The sequence below is a fragment of the Gadus morhua genome, chromosome 15 (assembly GCF_902167405.1).
Source record: "Gadus morhua chromosome 15, gadMor3.0, whole genome shotgun sequence".
Taxonomy (NCBI): domain Eukaryota; kingdom Metazoa; phylum Chordata; class Actinopteri; order Gadiformes; family Gadidae; genus Gadus; species Gadus morhua.
This window is the reverse complement of record NC_044062.1, coordinates 13871435-13895275: the sequence shown is the minus strand read 5'-3', so window position 1 is coordinate 13895275 and position 23841 is coordinate 13871435. Positions and strand designations below refer to the sequence as shown.

Sequence of the window (23841 nt, the reverse complement as noted above, 5' to 3'; positions counted from 1 at the left end):
CTTCCAACGGTTAAAATTAGACCGCGCCACGCAGTATGAATAATTACTTTTTATTCTAGTGGCATATCAGGGTCAGTAAATCTATTACACATTTTAATGGGCAGCTCCACACACAGACACACACATACACACGCGTGTGTTTGGCCATGTGCCCGCACACACATTGACACACCTACAAACACCTGCAGGTGGACACACACACACAACATACTGAAAGACACACATATACACAACATACAACCAACCACAACACGTAATCATAGATTCACACACACATTGCACAACGAAAAACGCATAAAGACGCCATGCACTTTATATCTTTCCTCACCTATCTCCCTCGCTCATAAACACACACAAACACACACACAAAGACATATATATATATATATATATATATATATATATATATATATATATATATATACACCACAGAAAACCGTCCTCATTAACTAAACATTTAATGCCAACACACACACACACACACGCACAGACACACACACACACACACACACACACACACACACACACACACACACACACACACACACACACACACAGACACACATACAAAAACAACCACACACACGCACAGAGCAACTCCGGTGCTCTGAGTCGGGCAGGGATGTGAAGATTTATGACAGTATTGTGTGCGAGGCAGAGCCAGGTAATCAGACAGCCTTTAGATAAATGCGTCTTCGTGATTCCCTCCGTTTGCTGTCGGCCTGCCAGCCCATCGTTCTCTCCCTGTTCTGGCTTCAATTACGCCATTGCATCGATGTAATTAAATACCCATTAACTTGGTGCAAGACAAACTATGAGCCAACCAAATTATTATTCTTCCTTTATATTTATTTTCTCCCAAAGAAATTGCGGTTTATGATTAAACAACATGGAGCATGCCTACCTGGAATACACTGTGATGATCGTTAGTTGCTCATGCATATTCAAAGTGCAATGCCATAATTGATGAATATTGAATTTGTCCGACACTGCGGTGATGTGCACGTAATGAATGGTTGCCTGCAATATATAAACGCTAATAATATATATATATTTATATTATTTACGCAAAGTCTGATTAAATCTATCAAAATGTATCTATGCCCGTGGATTTATTAAATTTGTATGAGCTATTCAGTAAGGCGCGTCTGTATATCGTGATGTTGTTTTAACCTGTACTAGATAGCAGTGACATCGTAGTAGATGGGTGAAGAGTGCCCTCTAGTGTTAACAACATACAATACACCTCCTAATTGTCAATGTTGTACAAGTCATTACAACATTCATACGGAGAATGTAGCTTAATAATGTACACCATGTTATTATAGAAAGGGCTTTGTAGTATAAAACCATGCATTTTTCAAAAGATCAGTCTTGCAAGATAAGACTGTCAGGCAGTCAAACTTGAAAAGAGATTCAAACCAAAGTAAATATCTCCCATCAAATGCTGGTACTACTAATATATGAACTACCTGATCCAGATGGGCTGACTTGCCCTCCCCGCTTCCGTCTCCGGGTACGATGAAGACCTCCGCAGCCGTAGGGAGTCCAGGGAACACGGACACCAGGACCTGCTCCCTTCTGATCCCCGTGGCCTGTGACACCCGGACAGATGGAGAAGGATCAGTGGGGAGGTCAGCAACAACACGGGTCATGATACAGAACCACCATGGTTAAACCATGGAGACGCATAAAGTGTATAAAATATATAAATGTGTATGTTGTACTATGACCTATGACCTTTTTTAGTTCAGCTTGAGTCCAGCACTCTTTGAATCCAGTAGCATGAAATCCTTTACTTTACATCTACCTCTCAAATCTGTGATTCTCTTTAATCATCCCATCTCTTAGTTCTTGCAGGCTCCCCCCCCCCCCACCAAGTTGCTAAGCACTGCAGCACTGCAGTTTCACTGCCCAGGAAACCTCCACATGAACCTCCACCGACTATCACTTGGCATTTGAAGAATGAACGTGTGCAATTAAACAAATAACTATTTGCTTCCGCCATCGCCTCCGCCGCGTGGGCTGCTGTGGCGGGCCCTGGTGCCATGAAGCCCTCCTTTGGTGGCATGGCGGTTAATTTCCGTGTTGGGAGAACGCCGCCCCCACCCCCCACTGTCTTCTCTGCTAAGTATTGCTCGGCTAAGTGCGGCCACGCTCGCGCTGTCAGCCCGGACCACGCAGATCAGCCCGGACCGCCCGCCCCGAGCTGACAGCCGCTGGTAAAGGGCAGGGTGCTTTTAAGTGAAAGCAGAGGTCTGCCGTCTGGCTGCCAGTGCAAACTATGCTAATGTCTGACAAGACAGAAGGTCAGAACGTGAATGTTTCATACGCCGACGTTGGTATATTTATATATGGGTCCTGGTATCTAGGTCTTTTATGTAACCTGCTGCTTTTCTGACATTCCTGGATACACCCCCACTGGGGGATAAGCGAGGTTCAACCTACACTCACAAACACACACAACCGTGTGTTCGTTGTGTCCTTGTGTTTTGCCAACATCTGTATCCCTTTAATGAGCCGTGCGCTGCAAGGTGTTTGGACAGGCAGCCAGGGAAAGGGATAATTACACGGCTAATGAAGGTGAAAAGGTAGTGCAAATATACATCAACATGACAAATACAAGCGTGCACACCAAAAGCTATTTGCTCACGTTGCGCTCATGAAGGATTGTTTCTTTTTACTATCTAGAAACGTGCTTCCAGAATCTACTTGGGGAGTAAGTGTCTCCAGGCCTAGATCTGGGGTATAAATAAAATAACTCACTCTGCGATGGCATATACATTCTCAGCACGGCTCGGGGAAAGTTCAGGCTGGGGTTCGGCTCCCGACTGAATTATTATGGACCACCCGAGCGCCGGGGAATGTCTGTAACCCGGTTACCTGGATCACCGAGGTCTTGACCACCCGGCTAATGTCCTCTCTCCACTCCGCCACCCCGGGGTTCAGTTCGTCCAGGTATGGGGAGAAGGCCAGGACATTCGACCGGAAAGACTCTGCAGTAAGAGGGGGAAGAAGAGAGAGAAAGAGAGGCAGGGGGAAAAAAGAGACAAATTACAGTTCAATATGGGGAGACATCCCGGATCGGTGTGTTCTTTGGGTTCCGTTTCCCCGTTCAGTTCGGACCCATTACAACTGTAATCTGTCAAGGCCTTTAAACTCAACGTATAGGCTTACCTTTGCACTTAATGTTTCTTTTAAAGAAGCTGCGAGGCGTGTTCTTTGGTCTAAATCTACCTCTCAAAAGGTGTGTGAGACTCAGCTTTTGCTGTTTCTTCTTTGTCCCGCTGTTTCCCTTGTTAGTGTCCTTTGCTTTGATTGATTTTATCTGATTTGTTTGAGACAGTGAGAAGGTTCTAGATCAGTACTTCCCAGGCTTTTGTATGCGTGAAAAGGACTCCACTTGTATCTGCTCCCCACATATGGTCTTAACCCCATGTAATTATCAGCATTCGCCAGCGACATCAATGTCCAATTGAACATATGCCAATAACGCTACACTAGTCACTTGTTGCTAGTCTTTTTTTTAGTCATGGGGACTTTTGAAAGCTTTAGTAATTACTATATTTACCTGAAATGCACCAACAAATATCTATAGCTTAAGGGGAAACTTTCAGAAGCACACCATTCATTCACGTCAGATACCAGTGACAACACAATCCGACCCAATTGCAGGAACTTCATTTTCTCTTCTATTCCGACTACGTTTGCGTTGCTGTTTTAAATGTGCGACCTGTGAAACCCAACCAGATTACGTAGAAAGCTAGAAAGTATCTAATTATGATTCCGGACGAGTCAGCAATCCTCTGCGACCCGTAATCGCAAATCAGGCAACCGTGAGTGGGTGCCCTGACCCACATATCAGGAACCACTGTTCTAGATGCTGCTCTCTGGGAGGAGGGGGGGGGGAGCGGGGTAAGGGCAGGTCTTGAAGGTCAACGGATGGGGGTGGGGTCTCCTGGGGGTCTCACCGTACACCGCCACGGTTCCCTGGTCCTGATGGACGGTGTTGCCCGCGGACGCCTGCACCACCACGTTGTGGAGGCCCTCCCTGGAGAAGGAACACGAGATCCCCGCATCTAGGGTCACCACGGGCTGGAGGGCGAACAGACAGACGGTCAGACGTGGAGATAGGAAAAAGAAAGACAGAATGAAGCAGAGAAAGAAGGAGAAACGCAGACGGACAAACGAAGAGGGCTAGAAAGAAATGGACATAAAGACATAAAGAAAGAGAAGGCAGAAATACAAACAGTCAGAAAGGAAAGAGTGAAAGAAAAGACAAAGAAAGAAAGAACACAGAAATACAAACAGTCAGAAAGGAGTAGACGAAAGAAAACCAGAAAAATAATCAATGAAAGATGAACGGGGGCCATTAAGTGGAGACAGAAAAATAACAGGGTTAAGTGAGTGTTATAGCAGCACAACATGTGGCACAATGTTGTCAAATAAGACAACTTGAAACCTTTCTGGCTCTTACTGATCCGTTTATTTTTTACACAATGTTTGTCTTTTATGTCGCTTTCCAAATTGTATATGTTTAATAAATCAACTAATAAACTGAACGCCATTTTGGTTTTGGCAAGAGGCTAAGTCACTTTCACGCCAATAAAGCTTTACGACCGCAACAGCGAGGGGGGGCTGACCTCCGTCTTGTTATCCAGCCACCAGTAGTAGGTGACGGCCCCCACGTTCCCGGGCTCCAGCACCGTGGACAGGTTCACCGCTCGGTTCTTCAGGGCCACCGGGGGAGCCAGGAGCCGGACCCGCTCCAGCTCACCTTCAACCGGGACACACACAGAGGACACCGTTTGAAACCCAAAGTCAAAGGGTTCTATGCTAATGTTCATTCAGTGTAGGGAGACAGTCGAGATATGATCATACTTTATAACACAGCTCAACATACAGGATGTTGATAGGAATCAAGATGGTTTAAATATGAGGAAAAAATGAACAAATAAATACAGAAAGTATATTTATGTACACAATGCGAGAAACTAGACATTTGTGTATGGACTCCTAGCCATATATCCCTAACCATACTTGTCAAAAAAACAACAACACAAACACAGCAAGTTACGGCTATATATGTACACAAAAAACATTTTTTTTTTATGCATGAACTGAAAATAGCACATTCTGCAAAATGGTGAAAAAATGAAATTCTCTAAAATGAAGTGAGTGGCGTCAAACTGGGTAACACAGCCTTTAGCTGATTTGTTTCTTAAAAGAGAAAAGACGGAAAAATCAATATTAATATTCATTCCAGTCACGTATGGCTGCGACTCCTCTGGCCTGATTCACCAAGAGGCAGCGACATAGGCAGTGACTTTTGTCATTTCTGTTCCCTTTCAACAACTCTGTCTTCGATAAAGCCCACAGTGGTGTTCCACTCCTCCCAAACGTTCCTCATGAAATCATTCGCGAGGCGCGAGGGTAACGACACAAGAGGTTCTGTGAAACCACTGAGCATAAAGTCAGGGCCAAGAGAGAGGGAGAGAGGGAGAGAGGGAGGGAGGGAGGGAGGGAGGGAGGGAGGGAGAGTGAGAGAGGGATACATCATACTATTGCTCCATCTGTCTGAGGAGGAGCGTGTTACACCTAATTAACCTCTCGCCACGACCGTGTGATTTGGGCGCTCGCGGGAACCGTTGGCCAGTGGTATTAATTAGAGACACCTGTGCAAGCGGGCCTCTGACCAGACGTGGTTATGGGCCGACTGGGCGGCGGTGGAGACCTCATTATGTGGTTTGGCATGTCAAGACCATTACGGTGCGCTGCCGAGTCCGGAAGGAGCAAAGGAAGTCTTGGTGTTTAATACTTAATAAGTCAATTAGCAGACTTTCTTTATTCAAAGCGACCTGGAACTGAAATCAGATACAAGCATGCCCCGAAGAGGCAGCGGCACCTTTGCTCAAGGAATCCGGGATGTGGACATCGTTGGAATCAAACACAGTTCCTTTCGGCGGGGAGACCCTTGCCACTCATCCTGAGTTTTTATCATGGTTATTTTCCCACATTGGTGTAGGCTGTATTAAGATAATATTTGATCCCCTAAGGTCCACAGTGACATGCAGGCTCAAAGCACAGGATGCCCTACCCCTTTACCTGCTCCTTAAAGAAATGGATCTGAAATCACTGCAAGTCGAACGACAACATCTGTTCAATGACTCAATAGTAACCACAGGGGGAGTTCCCTGAAGAAAATACCCGTTGTTGGTTCTTGATTAGTCACTGTATCTCCGATCAACGGGTGTCATGGCAACCATGATAACCATGGTAATACGTGGGTGTTTTCTCATCTGCCACTTATTTTGTAGTTTGCGGACTCACAGGAGACGTGTAGGAACAGGGTGACCCGGTCCGACCCCAGGTGGTTGCGAGCCATTGCCGAGACGTGGTAGATGCCAACTCTGTTGTACATGTGGCGGATCCCATCCTCGATGGAGCTGGTGTTGGCGTAAGACACCGCCGTGCCGTCACCAAAGTCCACCGTTATGCTAGTGGTGGCGCTCGCACCCTGCAGACAACACAACACACCAAACAACACACATAAATGTGTAAGGTAACAACAGTGTCAAAACTGGCAAAACAGGATATTGTCAACTTCCAGCTCAGCTTCCAAGAATTTAAGTCCAATAAAATCCTAATGAAATGTACATTGAAACGATCAAAATCATACAACTCAAAACTAAACTAAGACACACATTAGTTTGCTGAGATGGAAATGATAATTTCTCACTGGGCCAAGAAATCCACCTAGTGACGCACAGCCTATTAACCATCACCCCTCACAGAAACAAACAACAACAAAAAAACAAAAAGACAAGACAGAGCGATTCACTGAAATGAATACCCAAAACAAAACACAAAAACACGAATGACCATAGGTCACACATTTATCTTTTTGTTTTCAAGTTTGGTTTTGTTTGGTCAGTTTCCGCCATTTGTGGTCGACTTCAATGACAATTAGTTTCTCATTTCAACAGTCTCATTGTTTACCACTTCAATTTGTTTACCCCTTTGTAACAGAATGAGCCAGGAAAAGCATGGAGGGATTTTACGCCAAAATCGAATCTACCTAACCTGTTTACAGTAAGTAACATGAAGGAAACACTTACCGGTACATTATTATAATGTTTACAATAATAATAGAATAAACATTGATATTATATTATCATGATATCAGCACGTTTCAATTCTCCTTCTTAAATTTACAGCAGTAATTTACAAACCCAAACATCTGTAGTATTTATAGTTAATGTGTAGCTAAAATGGTTACTAGCTCTTGTACATGTTTTTTAGTTCCTTTGAGAAGCAGTGCACCAATATAAATTGTTGCATGTTCCTTTCTTATTTGTTAACTTACTTGGCTAATAAAGAGCTCCTGGATGTGATAGCAGTGTGTTGTGCCATCAGTGCCAGCTAGTCACATTTGAACGATGGAAAGAAATCCCTAAGGAGAAAGATGCCTCCTCCCTTATGACATTTTTCGAACTATTATTCATCCTGGGATTTTTTCGAAAGAAAAATATTATTCTTTAGGGATATACCATGTCCTGAAAGTAAGACTAATCTGAGCATCAAGTCACCTTTTCTACAATCATGATGACATTACACACACACAACACTTTATAGACGAAGAACACACACACACACACACACACACACACACACACACACACACACACACACACACACACACACACACACACACACACACACACACACACACACACACACACACACACTCCTGGCGTCAGCACCTCCTCAAGGAAGACGAGGAGGGTTACGTTGTTTCCCAGCGGGGCCACCAGGGTCTGCTCCATGGTGAGCAGCTGCAGGCCCCTGGGGGCCGAGCTGGGGCATCTCTGTCGCCTGGGGCCCGGCCGTGCCCCACCTCCCACCGTGCAATTATTGGACAAAGCCCTGCGGTACCTAGGATACACACACACACACACACACACACACACACACACACACACACACACACACACACACACACACACACACACACACACACACACACACACACACACACACACACACACACAATAAGAGAACAGAGACATGCACACAAACACCCACACACATTTTTTTTTTATTCACTTTGTTCAACTGTTGTTTTTTTAAATGTGTGTTAAAAAAAATGTTACATCTACATTTACAATGAAGGAGCAGAGACACACACACACACACACACACACACACACACACACACACACACACACACACACACACACACACACACACACACACACACACACACAAACACTGGAATACACACCAGAAAAATATAATGTGTTATTTGAAGCTGACGTATATACTGTATTTCTGCTGTTCTTTCCAAAGAACAGCAGTATTTCAGCAGCTGTATTTCTGAAATCTTTCTCTCCAAAATCTTTTTAAATCCTGCTTTCTCTCCTCTCTGTTCTGTATAACTCTTTACCTATCTATCTATCTATCTATCTATCTATCTATCTATCTATCTATCTATCTATCTATCTATCTATCTATCTATCTATCTATCTATCTATCAAAACACAGTGTGATAGATGGATAGTCGTGATGTGAATGAATACATTACATGTACAGATGGATGCATAGCTTTCATTTCTTAATAAAGGACTACACATACACTTCCAGAAACACACACACAAAAACACACATTCACACAAAACATGAGGAAGGTGGCAGTATTGAGTCACAGTTTTTCATCAAAAAGCAGAGGATAATGTTAACTCAATAAAAGTGTTCCAACAACTCTCACTCGCTCTCTCTCTGTACCCGGTTCTGTTGAGGTAGCTCTCAGTGGTAACGGGGCAGTCTCGGGACGCTGCTGTCGGGACAAACCAGAACGTCGGCGAGCAGCTCCCATCCGTGCCCCTCTCGAAGCCGTAGTCGCTGCTCAGTCAAGCCGTCGAGTTGCCATGGAATGAAACATGCACACAAATTAGTTTTCAAATGTTCACAACCAATAACTGAACAATATTTCAGTCTTGTGGGAGGCAGAGGTAAGGTTATTTATATCATAATGTAGGCACAGTGATTTTGACATTCACTCTGATAACTTATTATACTACGAAAAATATACTGAACTATAATAAAATGAATTCAACATAAAAAAAACCTTCATATTTTAAAAGTTGAAAAATTGGCAAGTTTCAGCCTTTAAGCAAGATAAATAATGAGAAAATGATCTGATTCTCCTTCTGTTACAGCATGCATTTAAAATCTCCTAAACATTTGTCTCTAGCTCCTTCACTTCGCCCTGAAAACCCAAACAAACTTCCCTGTAACTTCCCTGGACTATCGGACTTCAATTGGCACTGAAAAAGCAACCTAAAACATTCCCATAGTTTGTATATATATATATTTATTTCCTAGCATTCAACATAAAATATGAAACTTATCTTAACCATCTAAACATATTCGACAGTTGAAAAATATAGTCTCCCTAGGGTCTTCACTTGGCTCCGAAAACTCAAACAATACATCTTCCAATAGTTTGCAGGATATATATTTATTTCCAAGCGGCGGTATACAATAAAATACCCATCTTAACCATGTCAACATTTCCAACTTTCTGATTTGTATTATACTCATCCAACTTCACTTGGCACATATAACTCAAACCTGAACTCTTCTTCCTGTAGGATATATATATATATATATATATATATATATATATATATATATATATATATATACACAGTATGTGTGTATATAAATATAAATCTTCCATATCAAACTTCTCAATATTTGAAATCTACCTTCTGCATTTGGCACAGAAAACTCAGAGTCAAACATGAACTCTTCCTGTTGTTTGTATATATGTACATTTTAATAGTAATTATCCTAATCATTCTTGAAAATGTAAGTCTGTAGTCGCTCTACCTTCTGCAAACTCAAACATGAACTCCTCATCTTAGCTACATCAACATTTCTAGCATTTAAAGTCTGTCTAAGTTCAATTGGCCCTGGAGACCCAAACACGAACTCTTCCTTTACTTTGTATGTTTATTTCATGGCAATCGCCAAAGGAAAAAAAAACAAATCTCAACCGTATCGAAATTTCCACCATTTGAAGATGATAGTCTGTCCAACTTCACTCGGCACTGAAAACCCAAACTCAAGCAGCAACTTTGCCTGTAGTTTGTATATATTTATTTTTCCTAGCAGTGGGTATAATAAGAAAAAAATACAGTCCTGCCTGTGGAGATTAGGAGAGTGTGATGTATTGGATTCACTGATGCAGAAAAGAAGAAATGTGCTCAACCGCCACCACCACCGCCAACCCCCCCAAACACCAACAACCCTGCTCTCACCACTCAAAGTCCGCCTCGGTGCACGGACATGGCACTGAGTCCCGGGCGCGCTGCTGGTCCCTGGTCTTCACGCACCGGGCGCTGCCTTTTAATTTCTGGAAGGTTCTCTTCACGCCCATGATGCAGACCTCCCCCTGTAAACACACGACGTGCTGTTGTTGTGGTTGGTTGGATTAGGGGCGGGGCTGGACTGGACCTCATGTGACCCGACATCAAGTATCAGGTTTATTCCTTGATAATTAAAATATTTCCCGAGCTGAGGATGAGAGGGGGCCGGTTACGCCCCTTTGAGACTATGGGCTGGGATGGAGGGCTTCGCCCCCGATAACAAACATGACAAATCATCAAGTGCAATAGACTTGACTGTTTGTCGTGTGAGACGAGTAGTGGTCAAAATAGTAGCTGGCCTGGCCTTACCTCGTTGTGTAGCTGCCAGGTCAGGTAGTCGTCCGGCTGACAGCGGTGGCTGAAGAAGGACCGGAAGTCGATCTTCACCAGCTGCCACTCAGATCGATGGCTGAAGTGACCGAATATTCTGCACAGAAGCAACACAGTCACACTCATCTTCAGCATCAACGTTTGGTCGCACGGCGAACGCTCTTATCCGGAGTGACGTCGCAGAGCAAGGGTGCGAACCACCGGGGCATACGAGCAGAATTGGGGTGGGTTGGGAGAGTGCTGAGGGCAGCAGGTTTCTGAAACGTGACAGGACAGGGTAGCTGGAGGAGACAGAAAATGCTCACAGTAATGTAGCACACTGCCCAAGCGACCGCCGAGAACTAGATCAAGCGCTCCCCAAGCTCCCACTACAATAAGCATAAACAAATAGCAATTTTTCAAGTGATTACACTTTGAGACGGCAAGCAAACAAAAATCATCCAAACGCTATTTTCAGTTCTGACCTTTATATTAATAAATGGAGTGTTTCAATAAGGTGCTATATCAATAGAGCAATATTTCTAAATATTACTAAAGTTTTCCCCTCAACACTATTCTATTATAGTAGATAGCATAGCGCTGTGGCTAGGATGTTCAAATTCCAGCCATGACGTACTGAGTTTGAACCCCTACGGTCCGCAAAGCTGTAGATATCCTTGAGCAAGAAACCCAGATACCTTCTCCTGAACAACCTGTTTCTGGATCCACCTGTATGTCACTTTGGGCTAAACACATATTCTAAATTACTAACTATATAATAGTTAATATTATACTATTTTTCAATGCTAGAACATGGGCATCAGTCTCAATACCAATCCAATTTGTTCTAACCTTTGTTCAATCTATTGTAACTGCAGTTTCCTTTCGTTTTCTTTTTGACTTCTTAATGAATTTCCTTTGTGCCGGTAAAACCGGACATCGGTCCGGATCTCTTTCGGTTCAGTTTTGTCTGTCTGTCTGTCGTAACCACGTCTATCGGTTGGACACAAGGGAAGTATTGAGGTTTTTGTTGCAAGTCTACGTACGTCATAATTAGGGTGTCCTCCCCTGGCTCCCCCAGCACCCCGTCCACGTAGAGCGGGGAGGAGGTGAAGCTGTACTGATCCCAGCGCTGGCCCTCATCAAAACTCAGCCTGGAGGAAGGAGGAGGAAGGAGTACAAAACGGGTGACTAGGGAGACCAGAGTTACAAAAAGAGGTCAGCTCCAACAGAAAGGAAAAAGAAAAGTACATTTTGCAGTTTTTCACCAAGACATAATGTGTATTTTCGAGGTCAGGGTTCCCTAGGTTGGTGTATTGTTAGGAAGGTCGGAGCACAACAACCAGGTGACGAGGGGGATCAGGGCTACAAAGAGACGTTCCATAAGACATAATAAAAGCGCATGCATGTAACGGTTTTCCCTTGAAGATCTGTGCTTGTTTTTCAAAGACAACTGTGCCATATATGACGGGTTCAGAAGAAGAATACCGAGACTAGGGAGTATTAATGCAGTTTGATAAGTAAAACTGTTTTGCCTTGAGACATATAGTCTATATTTCAGAATGAAACAACGATGTATGGTTTGGGAAAAAGAGCGGCTAGGGACATTAGCCGCTAACAGAGATGAATTCAATCATAATGCAAGTATCCAACTAAGAAAGACAAACTGACTAGGGGGCTGACTGCAAGAAATAGACCGACTACGGGGGGACGGCTATTACAGAGGTGAATTCAATCAGAATGAAAAGAAAAAAAAAGCGAAGGCATGCACACATTTCCCTGGAAGGCATAATGCATATATTTCTGTACCAGATATGTCTTATGGGCAGCGGAGTGTGTCGTATGGCCACCAGAGCACCCCCCTGGTTCAGAAACAAGACGCTGTATTCCTCCTCAAACACCTGGGAGAGAAAACCAGAGCAATTCCATTTACACCGTTTGAGCTGGACTTGTTATTGCAGAGAGATGGCTACAGCAAACATCCACGCATCTGAATATTTGATGGTGTGGATGGCAATTCTCCCAGATTCCGACAAACTAATTGCCTGAATTGAAGGTTATAGGGCCAGGCCACCCTCATCAGAATGTATATAAACATAATTTAATTTATTTATTTTTAAACAAGACTTAATCTCTCAAAAATATATTCATGCACACTAAAGTTAAGCCAGTCAAGTATCAATTGTTTGTTATGAATTGTTATTCACCCGATTTTCTTCTCTAAGCGGGTTTATAGAAGCCGAAAGCAAAATCAATTCGCCCTCTCTTTGATATGAGTTCATACTGCCAGGAAATGCAAAAAACAAGAGTGTTACCTCTCTCCATGTGTTCCCGGCATCAGACGTAATGAAAATGCTGACGTTATTGCTGGTTAATTCGGGGCCCATCACACCTGCGCACAAAAAAACAGCTATTATTTAGAAGGATGTTTATAGTCATCAACAGAAAGAAAAAAACAATAAACTGACAAAGGTCTCCGATCGACATGAATATACCTCATTTTGCAAGAAACATTTTCAAATATGCCAGTTTGAACCTTTAACACATGAGGGTACAGTCATGCAGGCCAAGCACAGTTCATGTGTATCCTAGTAGAAAAACAATCCTATGAGTACAGAAAACCATTTTTGCTCCACTGTCAGAACTGTAACAGGAAATATAGACTTGCTCGCACGAGAATGCTGCCAACAGAGGTACCATTAGCTGTGGAACAAGCGACTATTAGGTAAAGTTGAGGGTCTACCGCCTGTTTCCGTGGCAACCAGCCATCAGCCGAAAGAGTTGAACATTTACCGTGTTGCACAACTTCCTTACCTGACGCAATTATAATTCCTGGAGCTGAGTCTTTGCTCACAATGTTCCCTGAAGTGTAAGGGTTCTCAGACACATGGAGGTGCAGGTGCAAGGAACAAAATGGCTGACAAACAGGAGGATATAAGAGAGGGAGAGATATAGGCAGACATTAGTCATAATTATAGTTATTCCCTGAGAACAGACAGGGGCGGGCTGATACCTGTCAAAGTAAAAGTTATTCCCTCAATATCATTATTTCACAGAACCTCTGTAGAGTACGACAAATCTATTGTTGGTTTAATGTGAGATCCAATGACACATTGAACCCCTCAGAGGATCCCATATGTGATAAAAACACATTGCACAAAAAAAGTAAGGTTAAGTGTTTTTACTGGTAAAGGACATCTTTCCGAATGCCAAGTGAAAATTTGAATATTTTTATGATAACTTTGATGTTTAACATTAAAAATACGATTTCCCCTCTATTTTGAGGTTTTGAAAGGGCTCTGAGCTTCTTAAAACACACACACACACACACACACACACACACACACACACACACACACACACACACACACACACACACACACACACACACACACACACACACACACACACACACACACACACAAACACACCCACAAACCTATGTATATAGCCATGTACCTGTTCACAGTATACCGTGTTTCCCTGGAGATCTCTTGCAGGAGCCTGCAGTAGCTGCCAGTCCCTCCCCTTGTTGTACGTTATGTAAGTTCTCACTTGGCCGTCAACGACTTTATTTGACAGGAAAACTCCCTTAATCCCAGCTACCTGTAGGGGAAGGTGGGCGGGGGAGGGGGAGGCAAAGTTGTCAAACTTTCCACTTTTCCTACAATATATCAAAATGATACTCAAAGTTAAAGCACAAACAAAAAAAGGGTATGTCTGCAACAAGAAAAGGCGTCTGGTCACATGCAGTTTCTTTCTCAGACAGAGACGACTATTTTGGATCCTTCTGTAGGGATTCAAAACAAAGTAAAAGCGCAGTTTCGAGACTTTGCTACTTTATCTTTATCTGCCGAGAGGATGCAACGACGATGCAATCCAACCATTCCCTCGGTCGTCCTCGCATGGCCGCATTTCCTTTTTTATTTTGATGTTGTGCAAATCTTTGTACATGGAACAAAGTAAAACTTTCCTCGGTCGGTCGGCCAAGGGAATACCAACTTGTCGCAGGAAGAGAAATGACTGCAGTGGAAGATAATCTATAGAGGGAGGCAGAAATCTGTAGCTTCCATCCAGGGTATTGAAGCTTATACAGGATTTAGTTGAGCCTTTGTGTACTGTGTGTGAGGTAAAGTACTCCACTGTGTGGAAGAGAGGACAAGAACGAGCTAGAACTGGCCTGCGTTATGCTAACGCTGGTGTCAGGACCTCGTTGGCTTGGTGCCGGGGAGCAGCGACGCTACTAAATGTTTTAGTTCAGGTCACCACGAGACCACAAGAGAGGAGGGAAAGAGCAAACAAGGTCCAGATAGGGGTTGAGAAATGTAGACGCTTCGGGGCAAAAGCACAAAGAAGATGAAGTGAGCCGTCTTTGGCTATTTATACACAATAAACTGGCAACAGTCTGCCGTAAAACTACAAAGCTGAACTGGTATCTCACAATTGATCCATGCAGTGTGCATTCGGCAAAACATAGTCGGTTGACGATAGAGAAAATTATGGATGGATGGATGGATGGATGGATGGATGGATGGATGGATGGATGGATGAAAAGAGGGATAGGTGGAGTGATAGAAGGCTGTTGGCAGTTGGAGGGTAGATGAACGGATGATGGATAGACAGACAGCTAGATTGATGGATAGATTGATAGATTACATGGATGGATGGATAGATAGAGGTTGAATGATAGATTGGTGAAACATTTTTCGATGTAGAAAAGGATTGATGGATGGATGGATAGATGATTTATGGTAGGAAAGATGAGAGGGGGATGGAGGGAGGGTTGACAAGACTATGTGTGTACGGATGGCCAAATGGAAAGAGTGATAATTTATGCATGGGTGGGTGGGTGGGTGTTCCTACCTCGTAGAGGTCTATCATGACGTTGCCCTCCGGTCCACCACTGCTGACCACATTCTCCAGCACCAGGGTGAAAAACAGCCCTCCCTGCTCAGACGTGTACAGGTTGTACGAGTCGTTCTGGTGCCAGTCCTGGATAGCTGTCACAACTTGGTTGTCATCCGTGCTGATTATCTGCAAGTCCTGGAAAAAGGAATGGCAGTGACAGCCACGTAATTAGCAGAGGATGCTGAATATACGATGGCGACTGTGGAAGACACTACTGACTGATGCTCAATGAGGAAGCTAACTTACTGAGGAAGCGAATCGACTGATACTAAAGAAGCAAACAAAATGATTGTGGGAGTGTGTGTGGGTGATGGCTGGTTTGAGCAGCCTCACCAGGCCGTGTCAGACTGATTGGACTCTGGCGCTGGGTGAGGCTGCATGCACACCGGTTGTGCATTGGGAAATCAACGTGCACAGATTATACCAGTCATCACCCCACACACTCGGGAGAGAGATCTTCTGCATGGCAGCATTGATCGCATCGTCATGTATCATCGTCTGCAAGCCTTACAATAAACCAGTTTCCAACATCATTACGCATCCTTGTCTAAAGGGGCCTGGGAAAACTACCTATGTGGCTTGTAGCAACATGGAAATTGCTACACTGATTCTAAGTGAGGAAGAAAACTAAGTGTCACTTACGGAGTGAGCTAATTGATGCATAAAAAAAGAATTAGCAGCCAAATGTGATGCTAAATGAGTGAGTAAGATATACAATTTGTGCTAACTGAGGGAGTCCAGTATGTATGAAACTCGTCCCAACCAAATTGTTTCTCACCTTGGGCAGTGTGTACTTGGGCAGCTTCATGGGGTAGAAGGGGTTCCTTTTATAGGACACATAGTGGACAGACTGCCCCGCAATCGGCACCTGGAACAGCAATATCACCCAATCAACGTCTATATGCTTTAAGTACATTGGCTCGCATCACATAAAGCCAAAGACAAAAAAAAAGTAGTGGAGAAACACATCATGGACAGATGGACGGCACCTGAAAAAACTGTTCATACCTAACATCTCTAATCCCTTTCTCATCCACGTGTCTGTATGCTTTATTACACAAGCTGCTATCCCCAGAAAAGCAGCGAAAACAAAGAAGTAGTTCATAAAGAGTACTTGGTGGGGATGGAAGGGGGGGGCGAGGGCTTAGGGGCCTTACACAAATACATTCAGTACGAAGTCATCCTTCATCACAATATTGCCCTCCCCCTCCCCCTATTAGTTAATGAAAAGTGGGGGAATTGCACATTAAGCAAGCGATTCAGCGCCGGCCCTTGCATCGCCGTTTAATTGTCTTTTAATGAAGACGGACCGGGCAATAAAAAACCCACCTGGATGAACACGTACTGGTCCTGAACCACCAAGGAGTCGGGCCGGATGAATCCCGGGAACGGCTTGCCCTTGTTTCCTTCCGAGCAGTTCTGTAGCTTGCATGTAATGTACTGGGAGCCTGCAGTGAAGTGAAGGAAAAGTTCATAAATAAATATATAAACACAAATATAACCTTCAGCGTGTCCTCCATATTGGGTCTAAGCATCACTTATGCTGATGGCATCCTAAGCCAGTTCTTGGATACAAAACAAAACAAAATAATAATAATAATAATATATAAGCCCTCTGAGGTCAGTGTCTGAGCTCACTAATAGATGAACGGAAAGCCACAGCGAGAGAGGCACATAGGGGGACAGGGTGAACGAGGGAGAGGGAGAGAGAAAGGGCTGTCATAGGCAGAGACAGAGAGAGACAGAGAAAGATACAGACAGAAACAGAGACGTCCTACTGTCTTGCCCCAGAGAGAGAGAGACACACAGACAGAGACAGAGACAGAGACACAGACACAGACACAGACACAGACACAGACACAGACACAGACACAGACACAAACACATAGATAGATAGATAGATAGATAGATAGATAGATAGATAGATAGATAGATAGATAGATAGATAGATAGATAGATAGATAGATAGATAGAGAGAGAGTGAGAAGAGACAGAGAGAGAGAGAGAGAGAGAGAGCGAGAGGGAGGGCTGTCCTCGGGTCTTGTCCCAGCGAGAGAGAGAAAGAGAGACAGAGACAGAGACAGAGACAGAGAGAGAAATAGAGAGAGAGACAGAGACAGAGACAGAGAGAGAAAGAGGGAGGGCTGTCCTCGGGTCTTGGCCCAAGAGAGAGAGTGAGAGAGAGACAGAGAGAGAGCGAGAGAGGGCTGTCCTCGTGTCTTGGCTCCAGAGGAGATGCTCCTCTCCCTTGGGACGAGACATTAACACTGTGAGGGTCTCTTCCAGAACAGCTTCTCTCCGCTCCGTGGGCCAACTCGGAGCCGGAGCCCGGGCATCGCAGAAACAAATTAGCTTAATCGCATGAGAACCGTTTTCGGCCTGCCAATTTAGATTTCGAAGCGACGTCCGGGCAAAAGACACACACATGAAACAAGGGAATCTAGCTCTCAGGCATTCAGTTGATTAAGCTGTTTCAATAGGAGCCCTGGCGCAAGAGAAAACATTTTCATCTGCTGTCTGGTTTTATTTCAAGAAGGGTAAACAAGCAGGCCTAATTAGAACAGGGCGGCGTAAACCCTTTTGTACGCCTGCCGAAAAATGGCAGCACAATAATTATCTTGGAAGAAGTGCGTGTCACTATGTGTTTGTAGCCGTTTGTGTGGGATAAGATAGTACTTTAATCACCCCAGATCGTGCTGGCATGCTACTCTCCGGAGGAGCCCTCTGTGTAATGATTTGGAATCATAAAAATTCATGAAATTAAATCAAATTAAGCCAATAAAAGCCGGCAAATCCCTGGGCTCGGTCTGCGATGCAGACTACCTGTAGAAGGCATTGATGCAAAAGAAGCCCTAGCCCCTACTTGCTGCTAAAAAACAGTTTATGTGAATTTACTGTATGTCCCTTTGGATAAATAAGTCTACCAAATGCATAAATAGCACATTTAATTGCTTTAGCGGCTATGCACTCTGAGCAGTTGTAAGAGGGTCCTCAGACACACATCCACACCTTCCAGTCCATATTCACCCAGGACCCACCCACACACACACACACACACACACACACACACACACACACACACACACACACACACACACACACACACACACACACACACACACACACACACACACACACACACACACACGCTTTGATAACCCAGCTTCAACTGAGTGTCACTTTGACTAAAAGTGTGTGCTGGAGTCCTATATGTAATGGAAATGTAAAATAATGCACTGGAAGTGTGTACTTACGTCTATCAGATACACTGATCTCCAGGTGAATCATTCCTTGCTCTTTATCCAACCCCAGTCGGGACCTGCAACAGTTAATACAATAAGAACTTTATCTATTAAACATACTTTAATATCTGCCCTCTGAATTTAATCAGAACAATGAAGACTGCAGTAATTATTGTGAAAATAGATAAATAATAGATATAATAAACATAATAAATTGTAGCCTCCATACATATACACATATACATATATATTATGTAGGCTACAATTAGTTAGTTAATTAGTTACTTCTATTCATTATAATTATTTATCTATATCTATCTATATATATATCTATATATCTATATCTATCTATATCTATATATCTATCTATATCTATATATATATATATATATATATATATATATATATATATATATATATATATATATATACATACATACATACATACATACATACATACACACACAATAGCTTAGTTGATAATTATGAATTATAAATACCAACACTACAACAGATGTTTCTATTTCCAACACATTGACCTAAGCGTTAACCATTTTCACTCATACAATAATAAGCTGAAAGACTATATATGAAAGATATGTGGTTGGAATCCAATGTTTAATGGCAGCAGTTAAGTGCACTTTGACAGCGAGTGTTCACTTGTTGCAATAATGGCCACTCTCAGGTCTAAATATAGCTTTCTTGTCATTTTCGATTCGCCATCTGGGGTCTGAGGTATGGTATAAAGTAACAGACCCGCCCGCGCCTCTATCGGCGTTTGGTAATTGCTTCGCGGACGTTTTTCACCTTTAATAGACACTTTGTCAAATCCCACGTCGGCGTTCTATTGGCCAACAGGCGACCAGGGACAGGGTGCTCTGGGTTCCCATTGGTGGCTGAGACCACAATGATAAACTGTGGCCTGCTTAATTGTCTGGCTTGGGCCGCCATAAGTTATGGTTAATGTGTGGTTGTCAGCTATTAGATAAGATAAGGTTTTTTTTCTCCCAGGGCTAAGTTTGATATAAAGAGACATTTAAGCTGAGCTCTTCGCGTGTGAACGGCTTTTATCTATTCTTTAGGCTCCGTTAACGACAACAGCGTGGCTAGAGCTGACACTGACAAACCGTCTCACGTGGGAGCCTTTTTTCACAACACCAGCCTCATCCATCCATGTCTGATTTACATTGTTCTGTATTCCTCAAACAATGCAAGTAACACTGAAACAGATTTGTGGGTATGTTCACAGTACTACAGAATACAATGTGTTCATATTATGATGGAATGAATATACTATAGACTATAGAATGTTGAAAATACATAAATGTATATAAAGTCCAATAACATTACAAAAAGTTAAAAAAAAACCGACACATGTGTTTGAATGCCGTAGGCTGGTGTATTATTCCTCACCAGTAGAATCTGTTGGCGACGACGTTGTCATGGACAAGCTGCCATCTTCTCCCAAATTCGACAGACACATAAAGCTGGGAAACAGAAGGGGAGACATCGGGCGTGATTAAACTAAATGTCTGTTGTAAAGAAATAACCAGCAGAGGGCTTTAGTCCTTAGAAATCTTTTGGCAGTTGTAACTTGTGTAATTTGGTGAAATTCTTGGATTAGGCACCTAATTAAACACTTCTGAGGTCGATGTTATGCTTGGAGACAAAATCACCAGAGAACAGTTGTTTCCAAATGGTAATGCTTCCATGCAAACAGTTAGATGTTCAAAAGCATTGTGGTTTGACATCAGACATTTTATTGGCAGGGTAATCAATCAACTGTGTGGTACAATTTTGCCAACATGATAAATCAAGAGCTGGATTCAGTTTGGTCGCTAATTAAGTCAGCATACATATTTCAATAGGAATTATGGGGGATACAGTATTTCCGCCTTGCAAAGCCTCCTGTTGTTCTTCCTTCAACTCTCAGGTATTTTATTTCATTTTATTTGTCAAGAAAAACAACAAATCTCAGAAAAAAATTAAGTCACTTTCAAATAAAAAAATGCTAGCAATAGCCTCAAGGCAAACTTTGCCAAGAGATCCTTTATTTTTATTTACTGTTGTCAAACGGCAATTGATGGCGTTTGACAAAGCTTTCTGGCTCCGCTGGCTCCATTTATCCATTTATCTCCCTCTAACCATGGCCCGGCGTTTCCTCACTGAGTATCAAACCTTTCAGAATCAGCTCTTGGAAGTTCAGTCTGATGCCTGTTGTGCAGAGCATGGTAGACAGCATGTTTTTTTTTTACTCATGATAACGAAATGCGTGTATCAATGGAGTGTGTGTGGTGTGTGTGTGTGTGTGTGTGTGTGTGTGTGTGTGTGTGTGTGTGTGTGTGTGTGTGTGTGTGTGTGTGTGTGTGTGTGTGTGTGTGTGTGTGTGTGTGTGTGTGTGTGTACGCACTGCAGTTGCCTTTGTGGTTCAAAGGGTGTGTTTTATTTTGCTGTGTGTGTGTGAGCAAATTGGTGTTTGTGCAAAAATGGTTGTGCGTACACACACAGGCAGGTGTCTCCGGTGCCTCAAGCTGTGTGCTTCTTTATTTTTCAGTCTGTGCTAGTCAAAAGGCGTGCAAGAGGGAACTTTGTTTCATTTGATGAGAGTCTCTTCTGTCAGCTGCCTCTATATCTTTATCAAGGACATGGTACCATGCGCTGGGAAAAGGCAACTCTGCTGTTTGTTTTAAGGAGAGGAAAGCAGATTTAGCCGGCTGTGCCTTGGTGTCTTGGGTAATGAGGGTCCAGACACAATTAACAAAATAACAGAACACATTTTCCGGAAGACAAATTGCCTTAAATAAAATATCCAAAACTTTATTTTTCGACTTCGGCTTCACAAAGCAGAAAAAAAAAATTCAATAAACGACCTGAAGAAAGGTAATTACGCAAACATAAAAGACATAAATAATAAATTAATAATAAATATTTCAAGATCCATCGCAAATAAACAACAAAACAACCCCAAACAATTATTAGAGTTCAGATTTCTCCCTGAAGCCTTAATGCATTTTACTTTCCCTTTCATGTCTCTCTTCCTTTTTATTCTACCCTGACTTTCAGTTTCAGTTTCACCACGCCCGGCTTACTCCGCACACACATTACCTTCTGATCGTGGCTGTAGGCCAGGATCCAGTCCTCCTGCTCGGGGTGAAAGAGCAGGCTGAGGATGTCGAAGCCCAGGCTGTGTCTCCGGTAGGACGCCCCCTCGTCAGCACTAATGAGCAGACTGCTCTCCACCTCGGGGTCAGTCAGCAGCATGATCTGAGATGAGACGAGACAGGGCCATGAGGAGGAAATGGATAGACGGCGCCTCGAGAGACTCCCATCCAGGGCGCTCAGATGTGCAATCAAATCCTATGGAGTGGATAATATATCACATTTCTATATAAGTGGGGTAGTGCAACGTTGCACCAAAAAGGAAACTATAGTTTTTCTATCCAGAACCGGCCGTGCTCTTATGGGAACGATAAGTATATGCTTTTTTATAGCTGTGTTTCTCTAATAGCTGCTGTAGGCGAAGAGATGGGGGTACCTTTCTTTTGTTGTTTGGACTAACGTACAAGTAGCTCAGTATCGTCTTCAGTCCCACTCTCTCGTTCAGCTTCTCGTAGGTAGTTCCATAGTCGGTGGACCTGAAATGGGAGTTGAAGGATGTAGTCAGTGAGCTGTTGTGACCGGATAAAGGATGATGGGATGATACTTTACAAGTTCAAAAACACTGATGAGGTCTTGTAGTCTCAAGTGGCCAGCAGAAAATGACAAGTAATTTACTAATCATATTTTAATGAGCCAAATTAAGTAATTATTTTCTCTGTACGGTTCAGGATGCCATAATCACCAGCAAAACCTTTGCGGAAAAAATAAACAAAATGAATTAAGCAGCAAGAATATGCTTTATTTTGTAATCTTTCATTAAAGGGACAGTATTTTGCCATCTGTTGCAACAGTTGGCCATCGGTATTTCAGAATTTCTGTCAAGGCTGGGGCCCAGTCATTTGGGAATTGTGAACATGATATGAAAAGGCATCTCATCTCCATTGTATCTCCATGAAGCATTCCTGCACATGTATTCCTGCCAGTCCCATCCAAGTTCTTAGTCGAAGGAGATAACACAGTAATTGCAGACCTTGTATTGGCAAGGTGGAACTGCTAAGAAAATCCATCTCTTACCTCCATAAAGAACTCTCCGTAACTCTGCCTGTGGTGAAGTCAAAGTATTTTGTCAGCATAAGAATCACCTAGAGAAAAGACAACAAACGATCAACTCAAGTATCAGTACAAGCGCCATCTATTCACAAACACTTCTATCCAAAGCAACTTGTTTGAGACGCACATAGGGCCCTATCTTGCATCCGGCGCATGTGTCGTGGCTAGTTTGCAACTGACGCAGAGCGTTCTTTTCCCTCCTGCGCAACGCGTCGGTAAATTAGGGAATGATCTTGCACCCCAAGGGGCGGTTCGGCGAAAGGAGGAGGCGTGTTCTGGCGCAAACGTTCCCTGGTGCTATTTTGCAGTTTCAGAAGCCACTTGCGCCACAAACCAGGAAATACCTGGTTTAAAGTCAGTGGCGTGTTGTTCAGATGCTATTTTAAGGGCGCATGCATAATGTCGCTTGTGCACCTCGCGCATACACTTTGCTTCTCTCATCTACCTAGCCACACATTCTTGGTAAATTATTTGGGAAAGAACAGCTGATACAGCGGTAATAAGCTGACTGCGAATCACAATGCATCTGCAAACACCGTACAGCAAACACATATTTTCTTGACACAGACATCGTGTACAAGCCCATACCTTTTAGGATTGATGAGCATTTGATTGTGAGAAACATTGTTTTACCGCGATTGAGTGTTAAAAAGAATGAATGAAGTGTGTGTATTTGTAATATAATTAATGAATGCGGGTGTGCGTCCATCTGTTTAAACACACACAAACTAAACACGTAA

The 23841-nt window shown here is 43.2% G+C and overlaps 1 protein-coding gene across 1 annotated transcript in view; it reads right to left on the bottom strand.

The window, feature by feature from the left end:
• LOC115560432 (VPS10 domain-containing receptor SorCS1) overlaps window positions 1-23841 on the bottom strand; it is a 40351-nt gene that overhangs the window by 6811 nt on the left and 9699 nt on the right. The window contains exons 2-23 of the mRNA XM_030379853.1: window positions 23066-23133; window positions 22428-22527; window positions 21998-22156; window positions 20306-20379; window positions 18905-18969; window positions 16980-17098; window positions 16429-16518; window positions 15606-15785; window positions 14202-14348; window positions 13557-13659; window positions 13058-13134; window positions 12552-12643; window positions 11789-11896; window positions 10743-10860; window positions 10326-10459; window positions 8785-8901; window positions 7764-7935; window positions 6331-6517; window positions 4644-4777; window positions 3972-4095; window positions 2884-2996; window positions 1473-1595 (exon numbers count right to left, since the gene is read on the bottom strand). Coding sequence (XP_030235713.1) covers window positions 1473-1595; window positions 2884-2996; window positions 3972-4095; window positions 4644-4777; window positions 6331-6517; window positions 7764-7935; window positions 8785-8901; window positions 10326-10459; window positions 10743-10860; window positions 11789-11896; window positions 12552-12643; window positions 13058-13134; window positions 13557-13659; window positions 14202-14348; window positions 15606-15785; window positions 16429-16518; window positions 16980-17098; window positions 18905-18969; window positions 20306-20379; window positions 21998-22156; window positions 22428-22527; window positions 23066-23133 — 2604 coding nt within the window. The remainder of the gene's footprint in view (window positions 1-1472; window positions 1596-2883; window positions 2997-3971; window positions 4096-4643; window positions 4778-6330; window positions 6518-7763; window positions 7936-8784; window positions 8902-10325; window positions 10460-10742; window positions 10861-11788; window positions 11897-12551; window positions 12644-13057; window positions 13135-13556; window positions 13660-14201; window positions 14349-15605; window positions 15786-16428; window positions 16519-16979; window positions 17099-18904; window positions 18970-20305; window positions 20380-21997; window positions 22157-22427; window positions 22528-23065; window positions 23134-23841) is intronic.